We start from the raw sequence: 27,019 nt of genomic DNA on the forward strand, positions 1-27,019 counted from the left end.
CCAGATTCAGGTTGTAGGGACAGACCTCCATCTCCCCAGCAACCATTTTCGGTTCTTCAGGGGTGATATCGAGCCACTTGTGATACATCATCTCCATAGTGTGTCCTGAGTCTACCTTTACGAATTCTCCTGGTTGGAAAAACCAGAAACACCTCATCTGCCACGCAGGCAATAGCTACCTAAGACAGTTCCCTTTGATACTGGAGTTAACGCTGCTATTAAAACTAATAGTGTTACCTGACAAAACAACATTACAACACTTTACCTGACAGGCTAAATCATACTATATTGCTAAGTCTGAATTATGTTATCTTTTTTGGAAAAAAGTAACCAAAACCTCCAAATAACTACTTAGCCATCCCAAAAATGATTTTTTTGCATTTTTTTTTCTAAATGCATTAGCTCAGCCTGCCTTTTTGTATAAGGAAAAAACGGATGGAGTAAATTTGCAGTGTTTTATGACAATGGAGCGACCCTTTAACCAAAAGCAAATCTGCCTACGATTACCACCAAAACCCATGTTGCCTAGCAACGTACAATTTAGGAACATGCTTTCAGAGCAGCTTTTGCGGACGTGTCCATTAACAGATGAAATTACCAAAGCAACAAATGTCAGCCACATGCAAATGAGGTCTACTCTGCTGACTGTGTGTGTACTAACAATGTGATATATGTGTATGACGCAGACATGAAGAAATCTGTTTCCAAAGCATATTTTGACTATCAAGCAGTGGGGTTCTTTTAATGTCTGCTCTTTTGGGCTTAAAAACAAAAGAAAACAAAGGAACAAAACACACACACACACACAAGAGGACAACAAAGCTGTCTCCGTTTAATAATGTGTATCCAGCCTGTCCTGTACATTTTAAGTCTATTTCAATCCACTATCTATGTACAGAAGGTCCCACGGAAAGCCAGAAGCCTGGTCTGAGCAAAATGAGACTATCTATGGATTACTGCAGCAAAGGAAGGATTAAGCCTCACTCCCTGTACTCATCAGAACCTGCAAAGAGAGAATGACACAATCACACATCGGCCATCAACAGTGTAATTCGATTTTATCTGACCAGTGATGCTGCTAGTCAGCCTCGGGTGAGCTGGTGCTGATGGAGAAATCGGCCTTTATTGCCCAGCCTATAAAATCTACTTCTATCAGGCCATGGGATTTAAATATAATTTAGGTAGCCACTCTTGTGCTGAATTAAAGCTTTAATCTGATATCCAAATAAATCTGACCGACTACACAATGAGGATGAATTGACTGAATGCATTTTATTTAATCTGGAATTGAAAAGTGAATTTGGGACACAACCCACATTAAATAAACACTAAAACAAAGAGGAGTCTCAGAAATAAAATTATTTAGCAGATCTGTTCATGAGGAACAAGGTAAGGCTAATTGCTATTCCACGCAGGTTGGCGGTACACCTTGGCAGGCAGAAGGGCCTGAAGGAATGCTGTGTGGTTCCGAGTGGCTATAAAGCTTTTCGAGGCTACCGTGATGCATCCTTATTATCACAATGAGGGAAGATATCCGTGTTTACTGCAACAAGGGCTCGGGGGCCATGGGGAGATGGTGCAAGGCACAGAAAAAGAGGATGTGATCAAAAACAGCTGCAGTTACAATGACACCCCAGCTGAGAGCTACACAACTAATGCTGCAATCACCATTATGCAACATCTTGAATCCTATACAGTTGTGGCAGAACAAATTCTTTTTTTTTTCTTAAATGGCCTGTTGATTTTGCTTTTGCGCCAAATAGTTACCATTTGATACAGCAGATAAGAGCTAAATTATTTTAAAAAAGCATATCTGCAGAAGGAGTCGGTGGCAAACTCAATCCCACATACTGCACACAGATGCACACACAAGCTACCTCCTGTTCCCACACAGTAATTGCACACAACATCTGACTTCTCTAGTCAAAGAAATCCTAATGTGAACTGTTCACACATGAATGCGGTGACTGACAGACTGTAACATGAAGACCGTGCACAGTTGTTAAATTTTAAAACATATCAGAAAGGCTGCTGACAGCTGTTCCTCCCAAATCCTCTATATTGCGCCTCGTCAATGCCATTCGTGTTGTATTTAATGGGCGATATCTCATTCTGACAAAGGAACTGCATGAGATTATTGAAATAACAAAAGGTCTTCAGAGAAAGTAACAGGAATTCTGACAAATCAGGCTCTCGCAGAGATAAGCAGACGAGAAAGTGAGATGTAAGTATCGGCTTAGGACGTGGGGTAGATTACAAGAATGCTTAAAGCAAAAAGTTATCCTTTTATGGTAATAATTCAAAATCTGGACAGCAGCTTTATAAAAAATAGACAAGGGCAGCAAGAAAAGACACATCATTTATCTACTGTTGATGTAATTAGTGCCAAGACAGGACAGGAAACAAATGACAGCACAGACCAGAAAGATAAAACGATTCAAAAAGTCTTCCATTAACATTCACACTGTGTTTGGATTTTTTTAAGGTCAAGAATCATGCATGGCATACCAGTATCCATGCTGAGCTAAATAGATTTCACATACCCCTAGTCTGAATGCTGGTATAAAGCAAAGTACAAAAAGGCTTATCTGGTATTCACTTACACATGATTCATCACGACGAAGGATGAAAATAGATTTACAGTGTCTTTTCCTTTTATTTATTTTTTTAAAGAAACAACTGCTGAATGGCTCTTAGAAATGTCAAAGTAATATTTATAAGTTGATATGATTTCTAACAAAGCAGCAGCACTGCTTTGTGCCGCTCCTGAAAGCAATGAGAGGAATGGGAACTGGTATCTTACATAAATCACACACAAAATGAAGAGCTCTGTCACAAGTAAACAGCCTTATCTATTGAAAACATGTGAAACAGCCAAGAGCACATCTATCATGAAAACAGACAAATACCAGATAAATCTAAAAGGAGAAAAAAATAGGATTTACTTGTATCTGGAGATGCCATAGTCGACACGATGACTGGTGGACCCGTGCGTCGACTTAGCTTCTGATTAGCAGCCAGGGCACCTTGGCCTTGAACGGGTGCTCCCACGGGAACGAGAGCATTGTCTGATCCTGGTCCCCCACCCTTTCGGATCAGCTGAGGACTAGGGTGAGGGCTGTGCATGGGTGACAATGGCACTAAGTTCCTGTCCCTCTTCATCAGCTCTATGGGCACTGTGTAGTTGGTAGAGTATGCTTTTGGTACCTGTTGCGGTGGCTGTGGTAAAGCAGGCATGGATACAGGCATCTGCTGTGGCATAGCTGGCATCGAGTGAATAGACCCCGCAATGGCAGGCATTGACCCAGTCATCTGGTGAGGCATTATCTGCATACCCGGCATAGGCACCCCTGGCATCCCAGAAGAGTAGGCTGACATGGGTCTTGACTGGACAGGCATGAGGGCTCCAGCGTATGGCCCTGGTGAACGAGGGGGTTGGCCCGGGTATCCTCCAGAGGCTTCCAGTAACTGCTGTGAGGGAGCACTGCTGGGCCTTCTACCGATTACTTCTCCCATCCGTGGAGAGATAGTTTGCATGGCCCCAGGTGTTGGTGGGGGCATTAGTTGGGGATCTACTGCTAAAGGTTGTGGGGTATGTGGTGGATGATGATGGTGGTGGTGTGGTTGATAGATGTCTGCGCGATGGCTAAAGCTATTAGAGCGACCTCGCATGGGCGTTTGAGGTTGGGAGGGGGCTGGTGTAGCTTCTATTGGGCGCTTGTAATGGTGGACCAGGCGAGACAGCACACGAGCCTGACCGAGGTTTGGGGCAACTGTGCGGACATCGTTCTCCTCCATGACAGCCAGCATGCTAGTGGAGTCAAACCCCTGCTGGATAAGTGAGGAGATGGTGCTCTCTGAGAGGCCCTCGTTTCGCAACAGAGAAAGAAACTCTGGATCGACCGACTTCTTGGGGTCCACAGGCAAAGGTGTCTGTGGGGCGGTTGGTGGAGGAGCGGGAAGAGGGGCAGGGAGTGGAGTAGCTGGGGGAGGAGGGGCTGGAGTTGGAACCGCTTGCAGAGGTGGAGGTGCAGCAGGGGCAATTGCTGCAGTTTGGACTGGAGTAGGTGGAGCAGGAAGTGGTGCAGCCATAGAAAGGTTAGGGTCAGTGACCGGCATGGTAGGCGGAGGTGGCAGAGGTTGAGGTTGTTGCTGTTGCAGATGGTGTTGCTGCAACTGTTCTTGCTGAAGATGCTGTTGCTGAAGTTGCTGTTGCTGTAATTGTTGCTGTTGGAGTTGCTGTTGTTGTATTTGTTGCTGTTGTAGTTGTTGCTGCTGTAACTGCTGCTGCTGAAGTTGTTGCTGTTGGAACTGCTGCTGTTGTATTTGTTGATGCTGTTGTAACTGTTGCTGTTGTATTTGTTGCTGCTGTTGTAACTGTTGCTGCTGTATTTGTTGCTGATGCTGTAATTGATGCTGTTGCTGGATGGTTAACGGTGAGGCTGTCTCTTGCCTCATAATCATGCTTTGACTGGCTGGATCTACCACTAGACAGGTGGCAGCCTGCTGCTGCGGATCCAGAGGGCGGCCATTAGCATCAGTATAAACGGACTGACCTGTCAGAGGCGGAGGCTCACTGGCATACCGAGGAGACGGCTGCTCCATTCCATAGTGAGCAGGAGGGGGGTCTCGAGGGGGTATCTTAGCAGAAGTTATAGCACCAGGTTCCCTATATGCCCTATTCAATTCATGAGTGCTTGGAGGAGGGGGAGGAGGTAAAGGTGATGAGGGCCCTTGAGGTCCTGCCCTCACTGCCTGACCTTGATCCCACGCAGTACGAGCCCCAGGTGTCATTCCTAAATGTGAGCCCGACCTGCTGAGCGGATGCGGGTGAGGCAGCGGAGGCTGATGCTCGGATCGGTAAAAGGCCTCCGGTGGCCGAGGAGTCATGGCTGGGTCATGGGAGTAGTAGTCCTGGTGTGGAATGGATCCTCGATGAGCCATGGGCACTCGGTCGTAGTGGTTTAGATCCGGCACAGAGCCCTTCCTAAGCCCCCGTGGGTCGTGTCTCTCAGCGTAAACCTGTCCGTAAAGGGAATCTTGGTAGGAATACGGGTCGCGTTTCAAATCGAGGTCAGGAAGACGCACCCCAGGTGGTGGCTCATACCACCCTCCTCCCTCTCCGTATGACAAAGAGCTCCGCCGGCCTGTTACTCTTGCCTGCTGTTCGTACACGCTGTCAGCTCTTTCCCACTGACCCTCATTCCCCCCTAACGTGTCCCAACTGTGGGAGCGTCCGAGGCTCACTTTGTTAGGGACAAGCATTGGCGAAAAAGAAAAAAGCTGAAAATCTGTTAACAGAGGAAAGAAAAAAAAAACCCCACAGAAATATAAAAAATAAAGAGCTCCCAGCAGGCAGTGTGTGTGTGAGAGAGAAAGTTCTCTTTCAGGTCTTCATGTACAGCAGCAACAAAAAAATAGAACGGAGTGAGAAAGGATGAAGATGAAGCAAAGTCTAGCGTTTCACCTGATATCTGTTTGTAATATTGTAAGTCCGTGCTATCAGGTGACTTCCCCCTTTGCTGGCAGTCCTTGAATAATTAATCTCTGGTCATGCTGGCTTGTTGCGCATGAGGAAAGAGGACACCACACACAAACATATCCACATCACACCAAACCACACAAACACTGCAGAGGTAGAAGACATGGAAACAGGGTGCATGCTTGAGTTAGCCAGCGAACATTCATCCAAAAAAAAAAAAAAAAAAACGGGGGGGGAAAGAAGTGGATAGGTTGGGTTATAGGTTGGGATGGGCAGGGGCTTGTACTAATCCAATAGGGTTTATCTGTCCCTTCTCCGGGACATTTTACTCGCTCTGCCGATTGCTATGAGGGATTACACCTAAATAAAGCCTGTTTAATTCCACATCCAACTGTGACGTCATGTGAACCAGATACGAGCGTATTTGGTGATGGTGATGAGTATCGTGATCATGGTAATGCCAGTGATTTTGATTCTATTCCCAAATCCTTACCCGCTCTTTCAGAGACACCTACCTGAAGCTGCTGCTGATGCGCTGCCGTCAACAGGTCTCAGAACGTAGTTTGGCCGAGTGATGGCGAGGGGAGGGGAGGCCAGGCAAGACGTACAGCTTCATTGAAAACAAATGAAATACAGTTCTCCCAGCTAAGTCCCATGTGCTGTCAGTAAACATCAAATCCACTCTGATTGGACACTAATCCTCCAGGCCCCATGCTTGCAGCAGAGCCACCACGCAACTGCTGCCCAACTCTCTCTGAAATGTCCTTGATGGCTCTGTGGTGCTTACTGACAGTGCCTCACTCTCTTTGATTTGGGATCAGTCAGACCTGCTGTCTGTACGTAAAATGCAGGACAATGAAAATTACAATGCACAGTGATTGCAGAATGCATGATGAAATCCACACGCAACATCTGGCCTCAAAATGAATGAGTGAAATGCGTCACTTTGTACAGACCCTCAGTATAATTTAATCTGGCCATTTATATTACAGTTCTATCTATATGCATCTTACTGTCAGTAAAATACAGCACCTTCCCCCTCTTTCACAAATCTCCTCTGATCTCCTTCACTTAGGGAGGCTCTGTAATCTGGATTTGCCTCTTTGCAGAGAAAACTAAAACACCGGGGAGGGGGAATCGAGTGTGTGCACATATGTGTGTGAAGGGGGAGGGAGGGATCTTTTTGTAACAGCAGTTAATCCCAATGCACCTACAACCTTCGCTGAGCAAGAGCACCAAAACACAATCTCATTTCAATTTGTTCAAACAAGGAGGAGTATGAAAAGAAAACAAACTGTGCTATGCATCATCCAAGAGACATTCATTAAGTTGTAATTAACAGGATACATTTATCATTTCAATTAAAAAAGGTGATTTTCATTGCGTGGATCTAAAGGTGTACTTACCCAGCTTTCTGCAGGTCTTACTTCATGCCGTTGTGGCTGAAACCCGATCCCGATCTGGATCTTGTTTATTAATGCATGAAAACACATGAAAGGTGAGGAAGTGTCCATCTGAAGTTCCCTCTCAGAGACAGCGAGGGTGTGGTAATATATAACACCAAAGCCTTGGTTAATATCGGTGTTAATGGAAAACTCCTGAATACTCATTGGCACTAATATTTTTGCTTAATCAGAGTTGTGTAATTAAAAGAAGGAAGAGATCAAAGAGGGAGACTTTTTGGCTGTTTTCTGAGAGCTTTTCTGAAATGTTAGCCTACTTCATGTGAGAAAGGAAATTAAAAGGGAAGGAGAGGAGGCACGAGTGAACCACCACAAAGATCTAAAACAGACTGTAAAGATGAATTATTAAATCAAAGCTGAGGAATGGGGGGGGGGGGGGGTGGGGGGTTACATTCATTTAATCTACGGGTGTCATTCACCACCTGAAGGCAGGCAGTATTTTCTGTGTTTAATGTTGAACTTGGACAACACAGAAGCAACTTTCCATGCTGTCATAATCCAAAATGATTATTCATTTCCAAAAGTCAGACTTCACACATATCATTCCTAATTGAGACGCTTGCCTACAACCATCATCGCAAGGCTGACAGTCTTTTATTGAGAACTGAATAATGCTGCTTAGAGCTGGGAAAAGAAATATCCCTAGCTCTCTGTCAGTATATTCATTAATATATCCACATTTGTGTCAAGGGCAGCAGGGTAGTAAAGACCGACTTCCTTCCCTAACCTCATCCGCTCCTCTCATTACTTTTTCTGCCCTGGTTCTCGAGCGACTCAGTACAGCAGAGCAGATCACTCATGCCCATAAAGTCAACTTCAAATAGAGAGACGGGAGCAGAGGTGTGTGCTCAGGGTTTGCAGATCTAATCCTAACAGGAAAGCAAATCACGGCGTTCTGTTTGCTTCAAACTAAACAATGTCTGACTGTCAAATTTTAATGTTCCAACATTTGCCATACTTCCCCGACTGTGCACACAACGCCAGATTTCCCGTAACAGCAGGATTTAGGAATTAAGCCGAGGATTTTAGAACAAATATAATACCACCCCAGCAGAAGCTTATAGAGACCCTAGACTGAATAAGATTTGACTGGTTAAAAATTCAAAAGCTCTAAAACGTATAGAAGCCTCAAGTAAATGAACCTCGAGTGAAAATGCAGTTATGGCATTAATAGATTACAGAAAATACTTCTCTACGTTTTCTCTGGTTTTACTTTATTGACCATGGGCCCACCGGCGGGCCCATTTTACAGGTAAATTTGAAGGGCTGGTCAATAAAGGGTTAAGAAGCAATTTACATGAATGGTGTGCAATTGCTAGACCTATGGCTAATCCATTGCACAATACGAATGCCATTGTTTAATAAACATGCTTCAACTCTCTGTCACTCAGCCCTCTCAAACATTGCAGCTAAGCCAGCGGGAGAACCAGAGGTGGGTCACTTTATGTGTCCACATGGTCTTATCTTGCAAAATGTTTGCATGCTTTACCAAATGTCAAATCAGAGGGTTTACATGCAACAAGCAGATTTAGAAATCTGAGGTCTCTCCACACACACACACACAGATATTTGGCTTGAGCAATCCCATATCCCCACTCAGCTTTTTGACCCTGTTCTGCTCTTCTTCTGACATGCAGCACAGACAGCAGCGGCCACGGTGCTTCATTAATGCTCCTTTTCATTCACACGCGCAGACCGCTGCTAAAGCCTTGGCCTTGGTCTGGCGTGCATACATGAATAAGAATCACACGCTAACTCAAAGTGAATATAACAGGAATAAAAAACAACTGTCTCCTAGAGTGTGACACGCCACGTACCAAAGGCATGATTCGAATGTTAAACACACATTGACTTATGCATGAGCGCGAGGCAGGAGGCACTAACTGGAAATGGGATTACAATGCCAACACTGCTGCAAAGAATAATGCTGTCAGATGAATTGCAATGCACCCTTAACAGACATTATGTACATGACTGGCTTATATGTGATTCCAGTGGGATTATTTGTCTCTAAAGGCAACTCCATGGGGAATGAATGGACAGTAAAATGGAGGTAGATGACAATGAAGCTGGTACTTATCTAAATGACAATCATACACAGGGCAAAATTCATAAGTGACACACAGTTTTTTCCATTTTTGCTGCTTCATATACACACAGCAGCAGCAGAAGCCCGCAAATTCTCCAGAATTTCCTCTATGTCAGCTATGTTACACTGTGATCCCTCTACACATAATCCATCTCCATTGCGTGCATCCCATCATCCCACCTCTCCAGCCCATCCTTCATCCAGTCCCTAGCCTGATCCAAGGAAGCCACAAGTCATTAAATACTCCCTGTCGTAGCTGAGGAGTGCATTTGATTTTTTCCAGGAGCCCATTTCCAACTTTTAACAAAAGTGCTGTATGCCAGCATAAACAAAGCCAAATAGAGGCACTAGAAGTAAGAAAACAAACAAGCAAAGTCACATGCTAATGATAATAACAACAAAATCACACATGACAGTGTTTTCCCCTCCAAATATAACACTTTTGTATCTTTGCTTTTCTGCTCCCCTCGCTCAGTTCTCCCTACCCCTCCTTTGCTCTCCATAAAGCCTATAAAGGGGTCGTGGATTTTGGTGAGGAGCCTGGAACAAGCCCGAAGGCAGGGTGGTGGGATGGTGGCGGAGGGAGCTCTGACCCAGACACCACTCCGATGACTTCACACAAGAGCTGGATGCCAGAGTATGGAGAGAGTAGGGTGGATAATGGGGGGCAAGGGAGGGTTAAAAGCAAAAAGGTATATGTAGCAGAGCCCCGAGTGTGCTAAAAAGCTCAGGATACAGAGGCCCCATGCACCTCACCCCCTCCCCCTCTGGGGTGGGGGTGTGTGGGGGGGGGATGACATCAGGACAACGCCACCCTTTTTTTTCCACAACCTCCCTGCTTGTCCCCTCTGTTTAATTTGAAGCGTTTGGTTATAATGAAAAAGCGTGCAGGTCCGTTAAATGCGAGGAGATGAATAATTCACGGGCAAAATTTTACAGTGTAGCGGCTTGACTGGCCACATTATTTACTACTCTCTGTTAAAACATTTCTCCCCGTTGTACACATGACAAAACAAGATGCATTATCAGGCATTAACATATTTATTTAACTGCCAGCTAAAGCACTTGGAGTCGCCATGACAAATTCCACTACCCCACCTTGTGGTGTTTGCGTCCAAGCACAGATTCTCAACTTGTAAATCAACATTCAGGAACATGCTGTCGCTGCGACCTAGTTCACATCGCAGCGCCATTCACACCCCATCTCTGCCTGGATCAGTCAGTTAGCTCTGGCTAAATAGCAATGGCAACAACTTGCATTGCTGCCCAAGCCAATGCATGCTGGGTACACAGATGGAGCAGACAGAAGGAGACAGAGAGAGGAGAGAGTTAGAAAAAGGAGGGGGAATGAGAGAGTATGGGAACTGATGCTCACAACAGATGTTTGCCATAGTTCCCTTATTGCGGTTACACTCTTCTTGGCACTTTATCAAACCCACAAAGAGGAGGAACATTTGCACTATATACATTTTAGAAGCTGATATCAAAACTAAACAGAAGAGAAACAAGCGGAAACATCTCTGTAATCAATTAGGACTGGCTTTCTTGATGGATTAGCTAATAACAGTTTAATAAACTCCCTCTGTGTCAACACAATTAGCTGATTAGTCAGTAGTTGGTTGGTGCAGTTTTTAAAAGTACTGTCATACATGTGCAACAAATTAATTTGATTCTGTTGTTGTTTAACTCCCAACAACAACAGATTCATTACGTAGTTCATACAAGGGGGGATACAGTACAGTACAAGCCTCGGGGGCTGGAACCGGCCCTCACACTATCTCAGTCCAGTCCCCAGTGTCCTAAATCAATGAAAGCTGTTGCTTCATGTTTTTTAATACATGCATAAATCATACTAAATTCACTCGAACTGACTCAAAGCGCACCTCATTAAAATGAAGTTTGTGAGGGTACTCCTTCTACTGCTCTGCAGCATCAGTAAGCTAACAGTGTAGCAGCACAAAAACCAGCTCTCAACCAGCTGCAGGTCCCGGCTGGAGTGACCCTCCAGCTCCCAGAAAAGAGAGCAAATCAAAGAGTACCATCACCACCTGCAGTCTGAAACGGGTCGAGAAGTTTGTCGGACTGCAAGATGAGTCTCACAATAGTAGCCTGATGAGCTTCACAGTAGAGAAATAGGATACAGAAAGTGCTGTGGCTGAACTTTCAAAACAAGAGCACGACTGCAAGAGCTTATTGATCACCGCTGTCACAGTTAATATATAGTGCAAAATCACAACAACTGTCACCTTAGGGCACTTTCGATTGAAAGACACAGACCCTACAGTAATGCAGAGAAAAGCCCAACAATCAGACAGCCCCCTGTGAGTAAGCCCTTGGTGACAATGGGAAAGAAAAACTCCCTTTTAACAGGAAGAAACCTCCTGTGGGACCAGGCTCATAGAGGGGCAGCCATCTGCAGCAAAGAGCTGGGGTAGGGGAAGAAGACAGGACAGAAGACACACAAAAGAAGAGAACCAATGAGACAGTCTCATAAAAAAATATAAATTAAATAAATACATCGTAAAATATGCTTGACAAAACTTCCTGAGGAATTGGTGGCTTATTTTAATCTGTCATGTCCACTAAAAGTCATGAATTTCAGCATTGTTCAATGTGCAGTCTTTTGATTACTGCATCAACACGGGTCTTCTTCTGATTATCCAAATCAGGGTCATGGGTCTGCTGGATCTTATCCTAGCTATAATGAGGCAACAGCCAGGGTCTATCATAGGGCTAGCACAGCGAGACAACCATTTACGCTCACATTCACACCTAGAGCCAATGCAGAATCACCAATTAACCTAACATGAATGTCGCTGGACTGGGGAGAAAGCTGGAGTACCCAGAGGGAATCTCAGTAGGCACAAAAGGCTCCAGCAGACTGGTGTATACAAATCTGCTGTGAGGTGACAGTGCTAACCACCACACCACTGTGCTGCCCCAAACACCTGGTCATTTAAGCTCTAAATCTTAATAAACTGAAGCATTAGGGAAAAGAGCAGTGGTGCTGTAATGAGTGCCTTTTGTCCACTGATACAACTGAACAAATGACAATATTGTTTCCAGTTCTGGGAAGTTTACCAACTTTCCTAAGACAACTTCTTGCGGAAAAGCCCAAACTGATTATTGATTAACCGTCAGAAGTACTTCATCAGGCAAAAAGCCAAACAGCATCTGTTTTCAAAATCTCAAATCCGAGTATTTGTTCTATACTGCGATGCGAATATCTTTGGACACATCGGATATCTTCAACAGAAAAACACGCACCGTTCCAGTAAATTCTACATTCCAGCACCGTGACTACCTTTGATGGGAGTAAACAGCCACACTTGATCAGCCGTTTCGAATTCGATTTAGGCCGCAGGCGCAGCTCAGTTAGCCACTCATCACAATGAGTAAAGATGTAATCAATGCGCTCTGCTGTGAAACAAGTATTGGATTGACACAGTTATCCTCAGAAGATAAATGGAGATTACAGAAGCTCCTCTTGCCGTCTCGCCAAGTGCAGCCCACGACAACAACGCAATCACAATCACTCCATAACGTTCTTATTTTTGTCAATACACATGATATGAACTTTGATTTCTATTTCACGCCTCAGTCCCAACACTCTGTTTATAGATAATAGTGGGTGGCTTTGACATTATGGTGTAGAACACCCCATGCCTCTGGTTTTAAAATACTCTTTTTATATGGTTCAGTAGATTTAATGCTACCGTGAAAGCAGCGTGATTCACCACCCTCTGATCTTTTAACTTCCCTGATGTGAATCACCCTCTTCTACAGATTTTTTTAAGAGCAGCTGTGATGACTAACTGCGGTAGAAAAAAAAAAGTCCCCCTTCATCTTTGGCAGTGACTTCATTGTTGATAAGTAATCCAGATATGGACACTGCTGACAATGTCTGTGGAACAAACAAGGCAGCTCACACAACACTGTTATATATTGTTTAAGATATTGCCTCCACAGACAGCACACTGTAATTACTCTCCATTAAAAAAAAAGAGGAGGGGAAATGTGTTTCCATGCAGGGTTGGTGGTTTGGAGAGGTTTGAGATGCCACATGTGGATCTCATTGTGAGGGTGGAAACTGAGAGCATCAAGGATTCATTAAGAAATCTATTAAGTAGTGTTTCCCAATCTTAGTGGGTTTTTTCTTCTTAGAAATAATAAAGTAAGTTTATATGTGAAGTGTTGAAGGTGTCCAAGAATACCATAATATCATGCAAATGACTAAAATTACTTTTTTTTGCGTGCAAAAAAAAAGAGCCATAAAATATTTGCTTATAGTTTTTTGGCAGCTTTTAAAAAAGACAATTTTCATTGACTGCAAGACTACATTCATTTGATAGACAGTCCAATTCAGACTGTCCAGCTCTTTTTCTCAGATTAATTCCAGATGATGTTAGGAAAATCAGGTCTGGACATTGTCAAATTTGCACTTTTTCACATGTAGTACAGAGAGGCAGACGTGTTCTCACTACTGGAAATACTCTATTTGATTTAGCCGAGGGTCTGCTCTCCTGCAGGACACATGAAGTCCACTCGCTTACTATGATTTCACCTGTGCTATTTTAACACAGAGCCAATTATCCCCTGGACTCTGTACTGGGGATGTGCCATATCTTAACATCCACCATTATACAGACATAAATAAGTGGATAGATAAGTGTCCCATCATGATATCAATGATATAACAACACCGTGCATTTACATTCCCAAACATGCACAACGACACAAGCCCAGAGATGTCTGAGAGTGAGAGCAGCGAGTCAGCCTCCATTGATGATTCAGTCCCTAAAAATGAATCTAACCTCCAACAAAGGACAATACTTTGCAAAATTTGCACACAAAAAATAATCCTGTTTCAGGATTCAGTCAAAAACACTATATTAGCAGACACTAGCAGGTGATGATGTGCAGGAAGAAGAAGAGAATAACTTGTTAAAAAGATCAACCCAAGGCACAACATCCCAGGCAGAAAATATTTTCCACTTTAAGTTTTATTATGTGACAATATGGTGCAAGCTCTTGAAGAATTACAAGTAACATTAGTTATTGTTATTGTTAAAGTGTTAAGCAGTTATTTATACTTTTACTGAAAATGTCCAGGGAAAACTGCCAAGGCTACTTTGTCTGCTTACATTTAACTTATGCTATATCACCCTTGTCTATAATGCTGCTGCTCCTAGAACCACAACAGATTTACACTTCAAATGAGGTAGTTTGTCATCAACGACACAAGCTTACTGGAAAAGAAGGATGGAAAATATCCTTCACTTTGTTCACACTAATAAATGCTGCTGCCTGCAAGCTGCAGTCACAGATAAAGTGTTGTTCAGATATACCACTATTGCAAATTTCCTTGAAATATCATGGTATAATTTTGAGGCTATATTGCTCACCCCTGCATTATACCAGGGAGCTGGCAGGTTAAAGAATGTTATGCTATGTTAATGTTATGCTGGACATTTGCATTCATACTTAAAACTCCACTGGTAAACATCAAGAATTCTCAGGGGTAATAAATAAACAGCAAAGAGGTGCAGCTACTCATTATTATAAATATCAATTACTTTGATTAAACAATAAATCGATAAACCAGTAAAGTATTCACAAGGCTTGCTTTATCTGACTGTCGAGGTTGTTGAGGTGTAAGATCCCCGCATTTTTCAAATAAATCATGAATTAATGAGCTTGTAATTTAGCTTTTAAACACACTTTTTTTGTGTGCTAAATTTATCTTGATGGCTTGTAGATCTAAAACAAAGTGCTGAGTATGGCACTAAAGTGTTGGTGCAGCTGATGAGTTTGGACAGATGCCTGTTGGTTGTTCGGTAAAAAACAAAAGACAAAGTGCAGAAAAGAAAAGTTTCTTGTTTTGTGCTTCTCTCCATCTTAAACACACAAATCAACTCCAACTCCACCAAATCCCAGGGCTCTGAGGAGTGCTTCGCTTTATTACAGTCTCCCTACTTCATTCTTCCAGCAATGTGGAAACATCGAACTCAAGCCTCAGCCATCAACCCAAACACACGCACATTTTTTTCTGGGCTAGACATCCTTCAAAGATGAAGTCTGGAGCCTCGGCGGGTCCCAAGGCTCCCTTTTCACACACACAAACACACTTATGCAAACGATCCCGCTGGCTTTTTCACTGAATTTTGTAGCAGCGGGCTAAAAAGCTTAAATACTTGTGGAAACTTCATTTCCATATAACAGCGGAGAGAATCACACAGACAAACTCAAAAGTTACATGTGCCCACTCAAAGTCACAAGAATGCCTGCAACGTAAAACAAAATAAAAATCAATATTTGAATGTATAGCCAGCATTTCAAATGTAAACACACAGAAAACAGAGAATGAAGAAGTTCGCCACACTCACCCTCACAGATTCTGTCCAGCCGCTGGCGTTTCACTTTATGCTTGTCGATTAGAGCCATCTCGTCACAGCTTGGTGGATGAAATGACCTCTCCTCTCCTGATTTTTGACCCTACCTCTTGTCCTTAAAATCCCAAAGAAGCTAAGAGAGTTGATATTTTACACCTGAAATTCAAGAAAGCAGGGACAAAGATCATTAATGAAAGGCTGTGTAGACAGAGGGAGGTTGTTTAGAGTATTTATACTTTTACATTTTTAGTGAGCTACCACACATATATCAGGGTAAGCGTGATAAGTGATACGCTGTACTTGGAGTTAAGATAATTTGCATCAGCAGTCCCCTTGGGAGGCAGGGCCTCGCACACAATACTTAACAATGCAAAGCAGCACAGTGCATGCATATAACTGCCAATAAAATGTAGAGCCAGTGCTTAGAGTTAGGTGCCTTTTAGCCAAATCCTTTATTTGGGATTACCATAGATTTTAAATACAGTCTTAACACCTTCCAATCACGATTTCTGGACTGTCTGAAGTGTCATCAAGCAATTCATTATGGCTCCGTTTACTATGTTTATTCATTTACCTTGCAGAGGCTGGTCTTTCCACCAGAGGGAGCCTCGTCCCAGAGAGCACATTTTATTTAAATTAATTAAGAAATGTCACTTGTGCAACCAGTGCTTTCCAAATTGAGTAAAACACAGCAGCAAGCAGAAAAACGGGGAGTGAGTAAATAAATGAGGCATTTTAGCAATCATTATCTTCAGTGACTGATGCTACTCTAAAGAGCAATCTTCTAATTGGCTCCTGCTGAAGCCTGAGGGACACGGCACAGTTTTTTTTAGTTTTTTTTTTTGCCAGGCAGGCAAAGATAGAGAGGATGGTACAGGAAGGCACACACACACACACACACACACACACACACACACACACACACACACACACACACACACACACACTGAGGGCACACAGAGGAATGTGGGTCAGTTAGTCAGCAGACAGGAGGAGGTTGTATCAGCAGAATAAAGACATAAAAGGGGGTAGGTGGGAGAGAAAGTACTAGAAAAACATCATCTAACAGGATGAGTACAGCGTGACACTATCCTCCTACATTTTAACTGTATGTCTGTCAGCACTTTTATAACTCTGCTCTATCTGTTTCTTTCCATTTTTCGCCTCTGGGCCTAATCCTAGAGTGCTACACTTTCAGAATGGCTCTCGCTTTACCATTTACATGATGATATATCGATATTTGCTCTAAATGCAATTATAACCGGTGTGTTTTTGTGGGGCGCGGGGTGGGCTAAACAATGTGGCTGAGTGATGAATTGATGGTGCATTTTAATTTGGCCAGCTGTTGGGAGGGAGCGAGGGGAGGTGTAGTGCACTGCAGTGAAAGGGAATTTAAAAGCAACACCGGAGGAGGTGCCACAGTTTGGTGTCTTTCTTTAAACCCAAGCACAGTTCAGCTCGCCCCACCAGTCAGCTGTGCTTCAGCTTGCCTCCTCCACAAGATATGCCTCCCTGCCAAAGAGCTGGAGACCCACATGTGGGAGTCAGAGGAGAAGTAATTGAGCAAGAGTGAAAGCAGGAAACAGTCACTCAGAGGCGGGGAAGTCACTCTGCCTCGTCTATGAATAGACCGGAGGAGACATGCATGGGCATCTCTGATTCTGTGCTGCAAGAGAAGTAACCCTATAGGTCACAAGTGAATCTGGGCATTAATTATAAGCTCTCCTGATACAGACTTCACTTTGCTGATGGCTGCCTTGGTGGACAAACTCTGTAACACAAGAAGATATCGGTAATGATGCAGCGACCGGTGCACACAGAGCAACTTAGAGTGATGTATAATTACACGGAGTTGCTTATACAATGTGATGATGGGAAGAAAATGATGCTATCACAATGATGTGACATCTAGTATAACTAGCTTTTTAAAGAGAAGCTTGTGTAGAAGCTGCAAACAAGATGAAACAAATGAGCTCTCCGTTTATTTTTAATAACGCATACTGAATATGGCAGGCCGATGCTAATGCAGATATTCAGAGAGCAGTAAAATTATGTATACTGGCTGACATTCATACATATAAATACATGCTGCATGCTGGAGTTATTCTGAAAAGGAGAGGCTAACATTTCATTAACTTTTCAGGAATTCATTTCACAAATTACTTTGCAATTCACAGTGAAAACTCTGCATATGTCTGTTAAGCAGAACGGACTGTGCTACAAGAGCTGCAGCGCTGAGAGTATTGTATACAATACTGTACAATTTTTAAAAGACTCCAAGTAAACTTGTGCATTATGCATGATTAAAAAATGTGTGTATTCACACATTATATATTCCTGTACCACTATATGTGCAATAGGTGAATATCAACCACCCAAGGCATCTATCAGACTCTAATTTTTCATTTAAAACTGTACTTTGTCAAACTGCATTAGGGTGATAGAATTATAGGGTTCACACTTGTTTTTCTTATATTATGCAATCATAGACAGCATAAAATATGGATGTATTTTTTCTCATTCACTCATTCATACAAGCACATTTTCTATGCTTTATGTAAGTGCTTTCTATCTAACATTCACACTCTGATGGATGCATCGGAGAGCAACATGGGGTTAGTATCTTGGCCAAGGATATTTGGCATACAGACTGGAGCAGATGGGGATCGAACCACCAACTTTAAGTCATACTGACTGAAACATTACGTTCAGCTGTAAGTTAGTTATTTCTGGACTCAGAAAGGAAATGCTCATTGGCTAATGACTTATGAATCACTAAATGTGTGGATTCAGTCAAAGCTACTCAGTTTCAAACAACTAAGATTCAGCACTTTGCTAACCAGTGGATGCTGTCATGGCAGCTATATGCATGTATAACAGTGAGACATTCCACATCAATAGAAATTGCTTTTATATGGTTCTTTTGATGTGATACATAAGGTCATTTACATATGAATACTATATAATTTAGGTCTATATAGAATACTGTGCAGAAGTCTTGAACCTCCCCCTGTTTCTTTATTTTTCTTGTTTCAGACATGAGAAATAGCAGCATTGGCATTTTTTTTAATTGTTGCCATGCTGAAAAAATGAACCTGTAGCCAATCAGACGCTCTCCAGATGATATTGTACGTTGGATTCAAATCTGAAAATCTACCATCAATTTTACCAAGATCCCCAACACCACTGGCAGGAATGCAGCTCCAAACCATGACTGCTCTGTATTTTACAGATGGCTGTTGACACCCACTGCATCTCTCTCCTGACCTTTTCCATATATACCGATGACAATTTGAGCCAAACATTTTCAGTTTGGATTCATCACTGCCTAAGACATGTTGCCACTGATTTTCAGTTCCTCTGTAATGTGGCTTTTGGCAAACAGTTTTTTGGGAATCACGTTGTTGTTCCCAAAAATTGTATTTTTGGCCTATCAACCTGTTTTATCTTTGACATTTTTCATATATTTAACAAAAAAAATGGAAATAAATGACGTGATTTTGTGACAATCTGCTAGTAGCAAAGTGACTAAAGGCACAATTCAGACATGAATACTGATTGATCCCTTGAATTAGATGGCTTTTTATGCCTGGATGATCACTTTTAAGTGGCTTAACAAGCAAACAAAAGGCATTCTTTTGGAAATGGTCAGGTGCAAGGATTTGGCTGAAAATGAGTGAAAAAAGAAACCAGTGTTTAAAGAAAACTGTTGAAAGCCCCTCAGAAAGCCTGGAGAACTATTGCTCAAGACCAGTTTAAAAATTACAACAACGCCTGGCTCCTTGGAAGAAAAATATAAACAAATGATGGATGGGTCAAAACTTTTGGACGTTACTGAATATTAAAACCAATAAACCATTAACCAACCAATGACCAAGTGTACTATTTTCAGTTTATCAATTATACCAAAGACACGCAGCCCCAAACCTCTGCGGCTATCATCTACACCTTAAAAACCATTTCAAATATGACATTTATATTCCCATGCCTCAAATGACAGGATGGCAAACCACACAGGCTTCCAGGAATGGCCTCCTCAGCAGTTTGAGAGCTCCAATTTTTTTCACCAAAAAACCCCAAACTGTGGTAAATATGACTTCATTTCCATAAATTAATTCCAGACATTTTGACTCATGTAAGAAACAGATCCACTCCATTTTCAAAAGAAAAAAAAAAGAAACATTTCAACTCCACTAAGCGGGTTGAAATGTCAACAACAACTTTAAGCACAGCTCTCAGTCAGAGGAGTGCCAGAGAGGAAGTACAGTTATCCTACAGCCCTTAGCACCGTCACCGCTAGATTGTTACTTCACTAAGTGCTGTTATGTAACTTAACAATAAGGGGATTGACCTGAGAGAAAATACGTGCTCAGAGTTGGATGAGAGGAAGAGAAAGAGTGGACAAAGTCACACACACACACACACACACTCAACACATATGCAAACAACAGAAATACACAACCCTTGAGACTGTCTGGCTCAGCCTACAAGAGGGCTCACTCTGCCCAACACATACACACACACACACACACACACACACACACACACACACACGCACACACACACACACACACACACACACACACACACACACACACACACACAGGACTGTTAGCTGTGTTTAGGTACTCATGTTCACAAGTCTCCGACTGTGAGCCAGTTAGAGTGTGACAAAAGTAACTGTTGCTTGATCTGTCGAGTGATGAAAACCTCACAGTATTCTTGGTAACTTCTTAACTGCGCAGGCAGAAAAAACATTTACTACAACTACATATAAACTTCAGCCTTTTATGAGCTACAGTGTGATTTACGACAAAGACACACGACATTTAGTGCGCACAGTTTCTGCAGTATAGCCAGTCCACAAGTGTTACTTTGTAATTGCATCTTGCCTTTATACCTGGATGCATTTCATGCACTGTTGGACTGCATGCCATAATGCTTAGATGAGACCATTTTGAAGATGTATACTGTTAATCTAGAGCAGGAGTGATAAACATAAAGCCCAGGGGCGAGAATCAGACCCCAAATGGACTTACAGAACTAGACGACTTTGAAAAATGTGAAATAGGGGATACATTTTAGAAGTTTTACAGCTTTTCCTCTGGATAAAGAGCTCTCCCATGGCCATTTATACCTTACTATTGTAATTAATTAATTGATTGATAAACAAATAAATGATCAACTACTGAAATTTCTGTCTTATACAGTTGGTCCACAGTAAAAAAACAGACATTATCTGTGGATTAACAGAAACTCTCTCATTTATAATTATAGGATACTCCCCGCAATGAACAACCAGAACCTTTTCTGTTAATTGAAACATTTATTATTTTACAATTGTGTAAATTTGTCATGCTGACAAGTTTCTTTCATTTACTACAGTTTCACTTGTCTGGCCGACTTATGTGGTCCACAATGTAAAATGAGTTGTTCTGATGATAGCCTTGATCTAGGATAACATACTATAGGTTCATAAGTTTGGCCTGTAATGTGCCGTCCACCACACAGTCCTTAGTATCTGAATTTTGAACAGGTTTTCAGTTTCAACTAAAAGAAATCTACACAGGTTCTGATCTAACTCCATCTCCAACATGTCTGCGGAGTGTAACACAGTAAGAGTTGAGCCCTCAAAAGCACGCACCCCAAAAATGCACTCAGCTGCAGTTTAAATGCCACTCGCAAGATGGACTTAAAGAATAGTTCTTTTATGCACTTTAACGGTGAATAAATGAGGCGCCAAGCTGAGATTTGCTCAAAGTTAATAGCTTTTTAACGGTTGTGAGAGGTGGCAGATGTACACCACAGATGTGCTTCCAAGCACAATGCAGAGAGAGTAAAATCTTTATCAAAATGCCACAATAAAATCTTTTGAGTGCCTCGCCAGGAGTTACATTGCTTTGTCGCAGCAGTTGCATCATCAAGAGGTTATGAATTTATACAGTGCCTTTCAATCTGACACTGTGGACATCAAGAAATTCCAGAAGCACAAAAAGCCACTTTATCACTTCACACACAAATCTCTCTCTGTGTTACATCTCTTTTACTCGTGCTCAAACTTTTTCTGTGAATTTCTGTGAAGAGAAGTGTGTAAAATTGCAGCCTAGGAGATCTTGTTTAGGTTGGCAATACCACTAAATACACAGACGGAGAGAAGAGAAAGTGAAATAGACAGAGGTCTTTTTCTGACTGAGGCCATTTCTCAGAGGAGCCCTCTTTCCAGATTAAGAAACCTGTGGGTTTGGCTGAAGGTGAAAAGGCACAGAATGAAGCAAAGCTACAAAACACGTGCACGCCTTAAATATCTCAGAAGGAGTTACTACAAGGGAGAGTTCTCATCATGAAAAAAAAGAGCTGTATCCTTTTTTTAGCTCATCAACCAAGCTTCCAGCCCTTGACCTCAGTGAACCAGTTTAACTATGTGAACTTGGTGATGAACAGTCTGTACACACAAAAAAAGAACTGAGCTGCACGAGTATGGGTATGCAGTAAAAGACTCACAAAAGCTAAAGAGAGACCTGGTGGCCTTGAGATAAATCTTATAAAGACTTTTTTTTTTACCTTCTAAAGCTTATAAAAAAACCATTCAAATTTCTTTCCTCTAGCAATAATCTCAAGATCTGTCAGTTTTCTTTCTTTTTCATCTCCTTTTCTTTAAATCTTTCATATGGAAGCCTTGTGTCTACATCTGCCAGTCAAAGCCTTCATCCTTTTGAGGGAAAAGTGTGACATTTAGGAAATACGCTTCTTCAGTTCATTCAAGGATGAATGTAGTTTAGAAACCAAGAATCCCCAAGATGCCATTTCTGGACATTAACTGCTTTAAATCTCATTAATGCAGCACATCAATGGACAGGGAAATCCTACAGTCAACATTTTGAGAAATACTTCTGTGCCAGCTACCAAAAGTTACTCCTTAAGAGTCTATGATTAATGTCCCTGAAAGTGCAAGGTAGCAGAAACAGAGGAGGCAGAGAGGCTGAGGTAGTTAAGGTTTCTCTCCTCTCATTAATCGGATAGTTGGGGCTCTGAGGGGCACGTAAAGCTGTCACTCAGACCACTGATTTACACCTCCCTTCTCCTGGCAGGCTTCTTCTTCCTCCCTGTCTAAATACACCAGTTACTGGCAATTACAGCCTTCCTCTTTCTGCCTCTCCATCATCATCACAATCCCCAATGTCTGTCCGTCCATTTTTGGGCTTCTTCATGTATCCTTTTACCTCGTTTCGCATGTCCTATCAGCCTCTGGCAGTCAGCGTCCTTTAATTTTCTATTTCTCCTTTACATCCCCTTCGCCGGCTCCCCCCCCCTCCCTCTCACATTCTCACCGTCGTTTTCTCCTCGCAGCTCTAAATGAAATGAGACTGCTGCAGTACTAACTGCTGACTTGGGCTAATGCACAATTTTGTAATAATGCCTATTCGTTTAAGTCACCCAGGAAACGCATAACTGTGACATTATTGTGCACAGTAGCCTGTTACCCTAACCCAGCGAGGCTTTCAGCATAGCCTGCATACCACCTTTCTCTAGTTCCTTACAGCTAATGAACATAAACAAAGTCTGGCATGAAATATCCGCTGTCATAATTGGCAATTTATTTATACACAACATCCCAAAACTACACAGACTACTCAAGGCTCAACAAAGAGGGTCCACGTCTGAATTAAATTAAAAAAGACATTGTAAACACGTCTCTAAATATGATTCTGCTGTGGTGCTGTTTCTCTATTGCCTGACGGGCTATATGTGGATTTACTGATCACAACTCAGCGAGCACTTTTTTGTGTAAAAACACACACACACATAAACAATCATGCCCAAATTTCTATTACTTAAGCTGACAGGTAAAGAGCTTTGTCACAATAAACCCCTTTTTAGCAATAGGCTTTTACTGTGATAATAAATCATACTATTCTGCTTTCATTCAACATGATGTCAGTGACCTCAGTCCTATCTCTGTAAGTGACGAAGACCAGTCCTGGGTGCTAAACGACGTGCTGCTACTCTTATATGTAGGAGCATTACACTAGAAATCTGGGGCAGATTCTCTTCAAGGTCAGCATAAGAGATCAAACTCCCTGGGGATGAATGCTAGACATGATAATGAAAGGAAAGTAAGGAAATGTTACGATGCAGCATGAGCATCCAGGTTGGGAGTTATACTGTCTAATAAGTTGCATGGCACCAAAAAAGAGCCATCATGAGCTAATACCCAACTTTCTCTTCCAATTAAATCAAATAGTTCTATTTTTTTCTTTCAAAAAGTAAGAGTAAACACACCCTGTTTGTTTCAGTTTTACAAACTGTACTGGATTTGCCCAATTGAGCGGGGTTTTTCCAACATATTGGATTTTTGGCAACCCTAAAGAGGATTTAGCCAGAGCCAAAGGAGTGTAATTGCATTTGCCTGATTACAATAGACATTTTTGTTTCTCAAATGGGCCTACATCACAAGAAAGTACATATATTTGTGCCAAAAAACTAACAAAAACTCCCCAAAGACCCATTCTAAGCCAGAAAAAAACCTGCTTAGGTGTGAACTGATCATCAAAACCATCTAAAAGTTCACTAATTCTTCTTCAGATTGTACAGTAATGTAATTAATATTTGTAGGACTCAAGTGCCAAGTCAAAGCTAAACAAAAATTTAGACCTGTATCAAATAATGTTTGATGTTTAATCATAAATAATGCCAGAATCATGTTTCAAACAATCCTTGCAGAGTCTTACTATAAATAAAACGAAACACACATAATTGTTTAATCACTTAATTCAAATACAGAGACAAATAAAAAACAACACCACAAATACCATTTTCCACAACCTCAGTGGTCCCTTCAGAATGATTTTAGTCTAATAAAAACACTTCTGTGTGGTGATGTTGGCCATTGGTAATATTAATTGTTGAACTTGATGATCCGTCTTTTTCTGCCAATTAACTGCTGAGCACCTGATGAATATGTACCAACTGAAATATCAATTAAACTGTAGAGATTAGTTCATGACAAGAGTGCAAATGTTCACATTTTTTAAAGAACTAAGTAATGAGACAAAAATGTAAATCCTTACTGTCTTCTTAATTTATTAAGCCCAACATCAAATCCATTGACTAGTGTTTAAAACATTTTTAGATTAACATCTTCAGAATAACAGATTTTAAAAATAGATAAAATTATCAAACACAAATGTAAACCAAATTCAGAGATAGCCCATAGTTCTGTAATTTTATAATTTTATAATGTTTTAATATGCTGTTCAGTATTTTCTCAGATTTTGAGTTTGCATAAAAAACCTAAAGACAATTTATGAAAGCAAACTCTGGACACTTTCTGGACACTTTTGGAAGTTCTACTTAAGAATTAATACAAATGTTGGTAAATGTTGGGTACAAGTGGTATACCACAAGTATTTTTTTCCCTTATGAATTCCTTATTTCCTGAGATGTACTGTATATGCTAGTTTTAAATACTACTGATTTTCTCATTTAGTTAGCTTGTGTTTTTTCATTGTGCTCCTCCTGTCTCATCTCTGTATGTCTTTTGTTTCCATTTATTTTATTTCCTGTTTTATTTTGGAAGCTGTTTGTTCTTCTTCTGTTTTGTTTTGTTTTGTTTTACTTCCCCAGCTTGTTGTCTTGATTGTGTTCAGCTGTGTCTAGTTTCCCACCTGTTTCTTCTTCTGTTTTCTATCTCCTGTGTATATATTGTGTTAGTCTTCCTTTGTCCTGTATTTCTTGTATTTCCTGAATTTGTAGTCCTAGCAATTTCTGAATATTTGATGGTTCTTTGGATTTTGGACTTGCTGAGCTAATGCATCAGAGAGCACCAATCCACACTGACATGTGATTCTCTAGATCAGGGGTCTCGAAGTCCAGTCCTCGAGGGTCGGTGTCCTGATACTTTTCCATGTGTCCCTGTTGCAACACACCTGAATAAAATTAGTAGGTCATTAACAAGAGTATAGAAGTTGACTGCATGCTGAAGTGGCAACCCGTAACCCTACTCAAGTAAATTTAAGTAAATGTAAGTATTTGGAAAAATATACTTCTAAAAGTACTTTTATTGCACCATGTTCATTCACTCATGAGCTGCTGTAACATGAATCAAATGGCTGAAGTGCCACCTTAGCATGCAGTCAAGTTCTGTAGAGTCTTGCTAAGTTCGAGACCCCTGCTCTAGATTTAACAGCATTAAAAGCTCAGTTTGTGTTCAACTCCTGGATCATGTTCTTGGGTCCACAAAACAATAAAAAAGTTTATCCCCTGTAATTTCTCCTGCCTCCTAAAATTTTGGAACCCTGGTTTAATCTTATCAAACTTGTTGTAAAACCAAAAATGTTCAGTTTCATGCTAACATTTGAATACTTGACGGCACTTATTATTTCAGATTTTGTGGTTCCATGCACAGCCTTACCAACAGTGTGTCTGAGTAGAAAAACTGTCACCAGGAGCTTAGCTCAGCTGTCAAAAGTGTAAGCGGTTTCGTACGCATTAAAATAACTAGAACAAAATGAAAGTAAGTTACTAAGCTGTGAGCTGAACGTCTTGGAGCATTTTTTCAAGGTCGAGAGACTTTAATTGGTGTGAGCCATCTGGCCTGCTACAAAGCCAGTGGGCTCTGATTACAAAAGGTCAACTAAAGCAGGTACAGTAGTAATATGCCCAACACTAAACAGCCAAAAACATCTTGTAAGGTTCTTTATAATGGTAAACTACATATGGCAACTGGACTGTAAGTACAGAAAATAGGGAGTAAATGGGGTTACGAAAAGGCCAAGCTTGCCCCAGAGGCCAATTCGCCGTGAGCTGAACACCACTGACCTAGATTAATACCAACCACAGCAGCACCAGGACTATTAAACACACCCCGGTTTCCTGTATCCTGCCTTTCTGTCTGTGTGTGAAATGATTCCATCTGTCAGTCTCAGCTGGGCTGTGAGAACATCGCTGAACGCTGCTGCCCACACACACACACACACACTGTATGTATGCGCATATAGAGACAGACACCAAAAAACACAGACGTGTCGGCTGGGAACTGGGGCCAAGGTGGGTGTCTGGCTGCATCGTGCCTCTAGGGAGGGGGTCTGAGAAAGTCTGCCCAGCATGAAAGGCTTGACGATGGGGAGCCAGACATGAGATAGCGACAGTGGTCATGGACATCATTCCAAATAGTGTTCATTTACAAGGCTTTATTATCTCAATTCTGACTACTACCTGCACAGAACATTTTGTTTCACGACAACCTGAAAGAACTTCTTTTTAATAACATTTTATCTCTATTCATTTCACCTCTGAGGACAACCAAGCTTGTGGGAGTTCTTTTCAGCTTCTTTGTGAAATTACTAACTTGACAACATATAATTGCATATATGTGCACGCTTTCCTGCCTTTGTCTGTGTGCAGGCATGTGTGTGTGCACCTGCTTTCATGTATATAAGTGTGTATAAGTCAGGTCATACCAAGATGATACCCCCATGCAAGGACAGAAGCCAGTATTCATACACCCGAGAGAAGAAACATAAAGAGCCAGCTATGAAAAAAAAATAGCACACCCCTTCACCACCTGTGAGTAAGAGCATACAGAGATGAAACT

General features: G+C 41.7%; 1 protein-coding gene across 3 annotated transcripts in view; it reads right to left on the reverse strand.

Moving 5' to 3' along the window:
- The window catches only part of ctbp2a (C-terminal binding protein 2a), a 72,206-nt gene that overhangs the window by 32,859 nt on the left and 12,328 nt on the right, over window positions 1-27,019 (reverse strand). Inside the window, exon 2 of one of the 3 annotated variants that reach the window (XM_063490927.1) lies at window positions 15,421-15,582. In XM_063490927.1, the coding sequence (XP_063346997.1) occupies window positions 15,421-15,478 (58 nt within the window). In that variant the 5' untranslated portion in view covers window positions 15,479-15,582. Of the gene's footprint in view, window positions 1-2,945; window positions 5,684-15,420; window positions 15,583-27,019 lie in introns of those variants that run through there. The other 2 variants (XM_063490924.1, XM_063490926.1) reach the window with 2 other exon arrangements.

This window comes from Pelmatolapia mariae, linkage group LG13 (genome assembly GCF_036321145.2).
Source record: "Pelmatolapia mariae isolate MD_Pm_ZW linkage group LG13, Pm_UMD_F_2, whole genome shotgun sequence".
Taxonomy (NCBI): domain Eukaryota; kingdom Metazoa; phylum Chordata; class Actinopteri; order Cichliformes; family Cichlidae; genus Pelmatolapia; species Pelmatolapia mariae.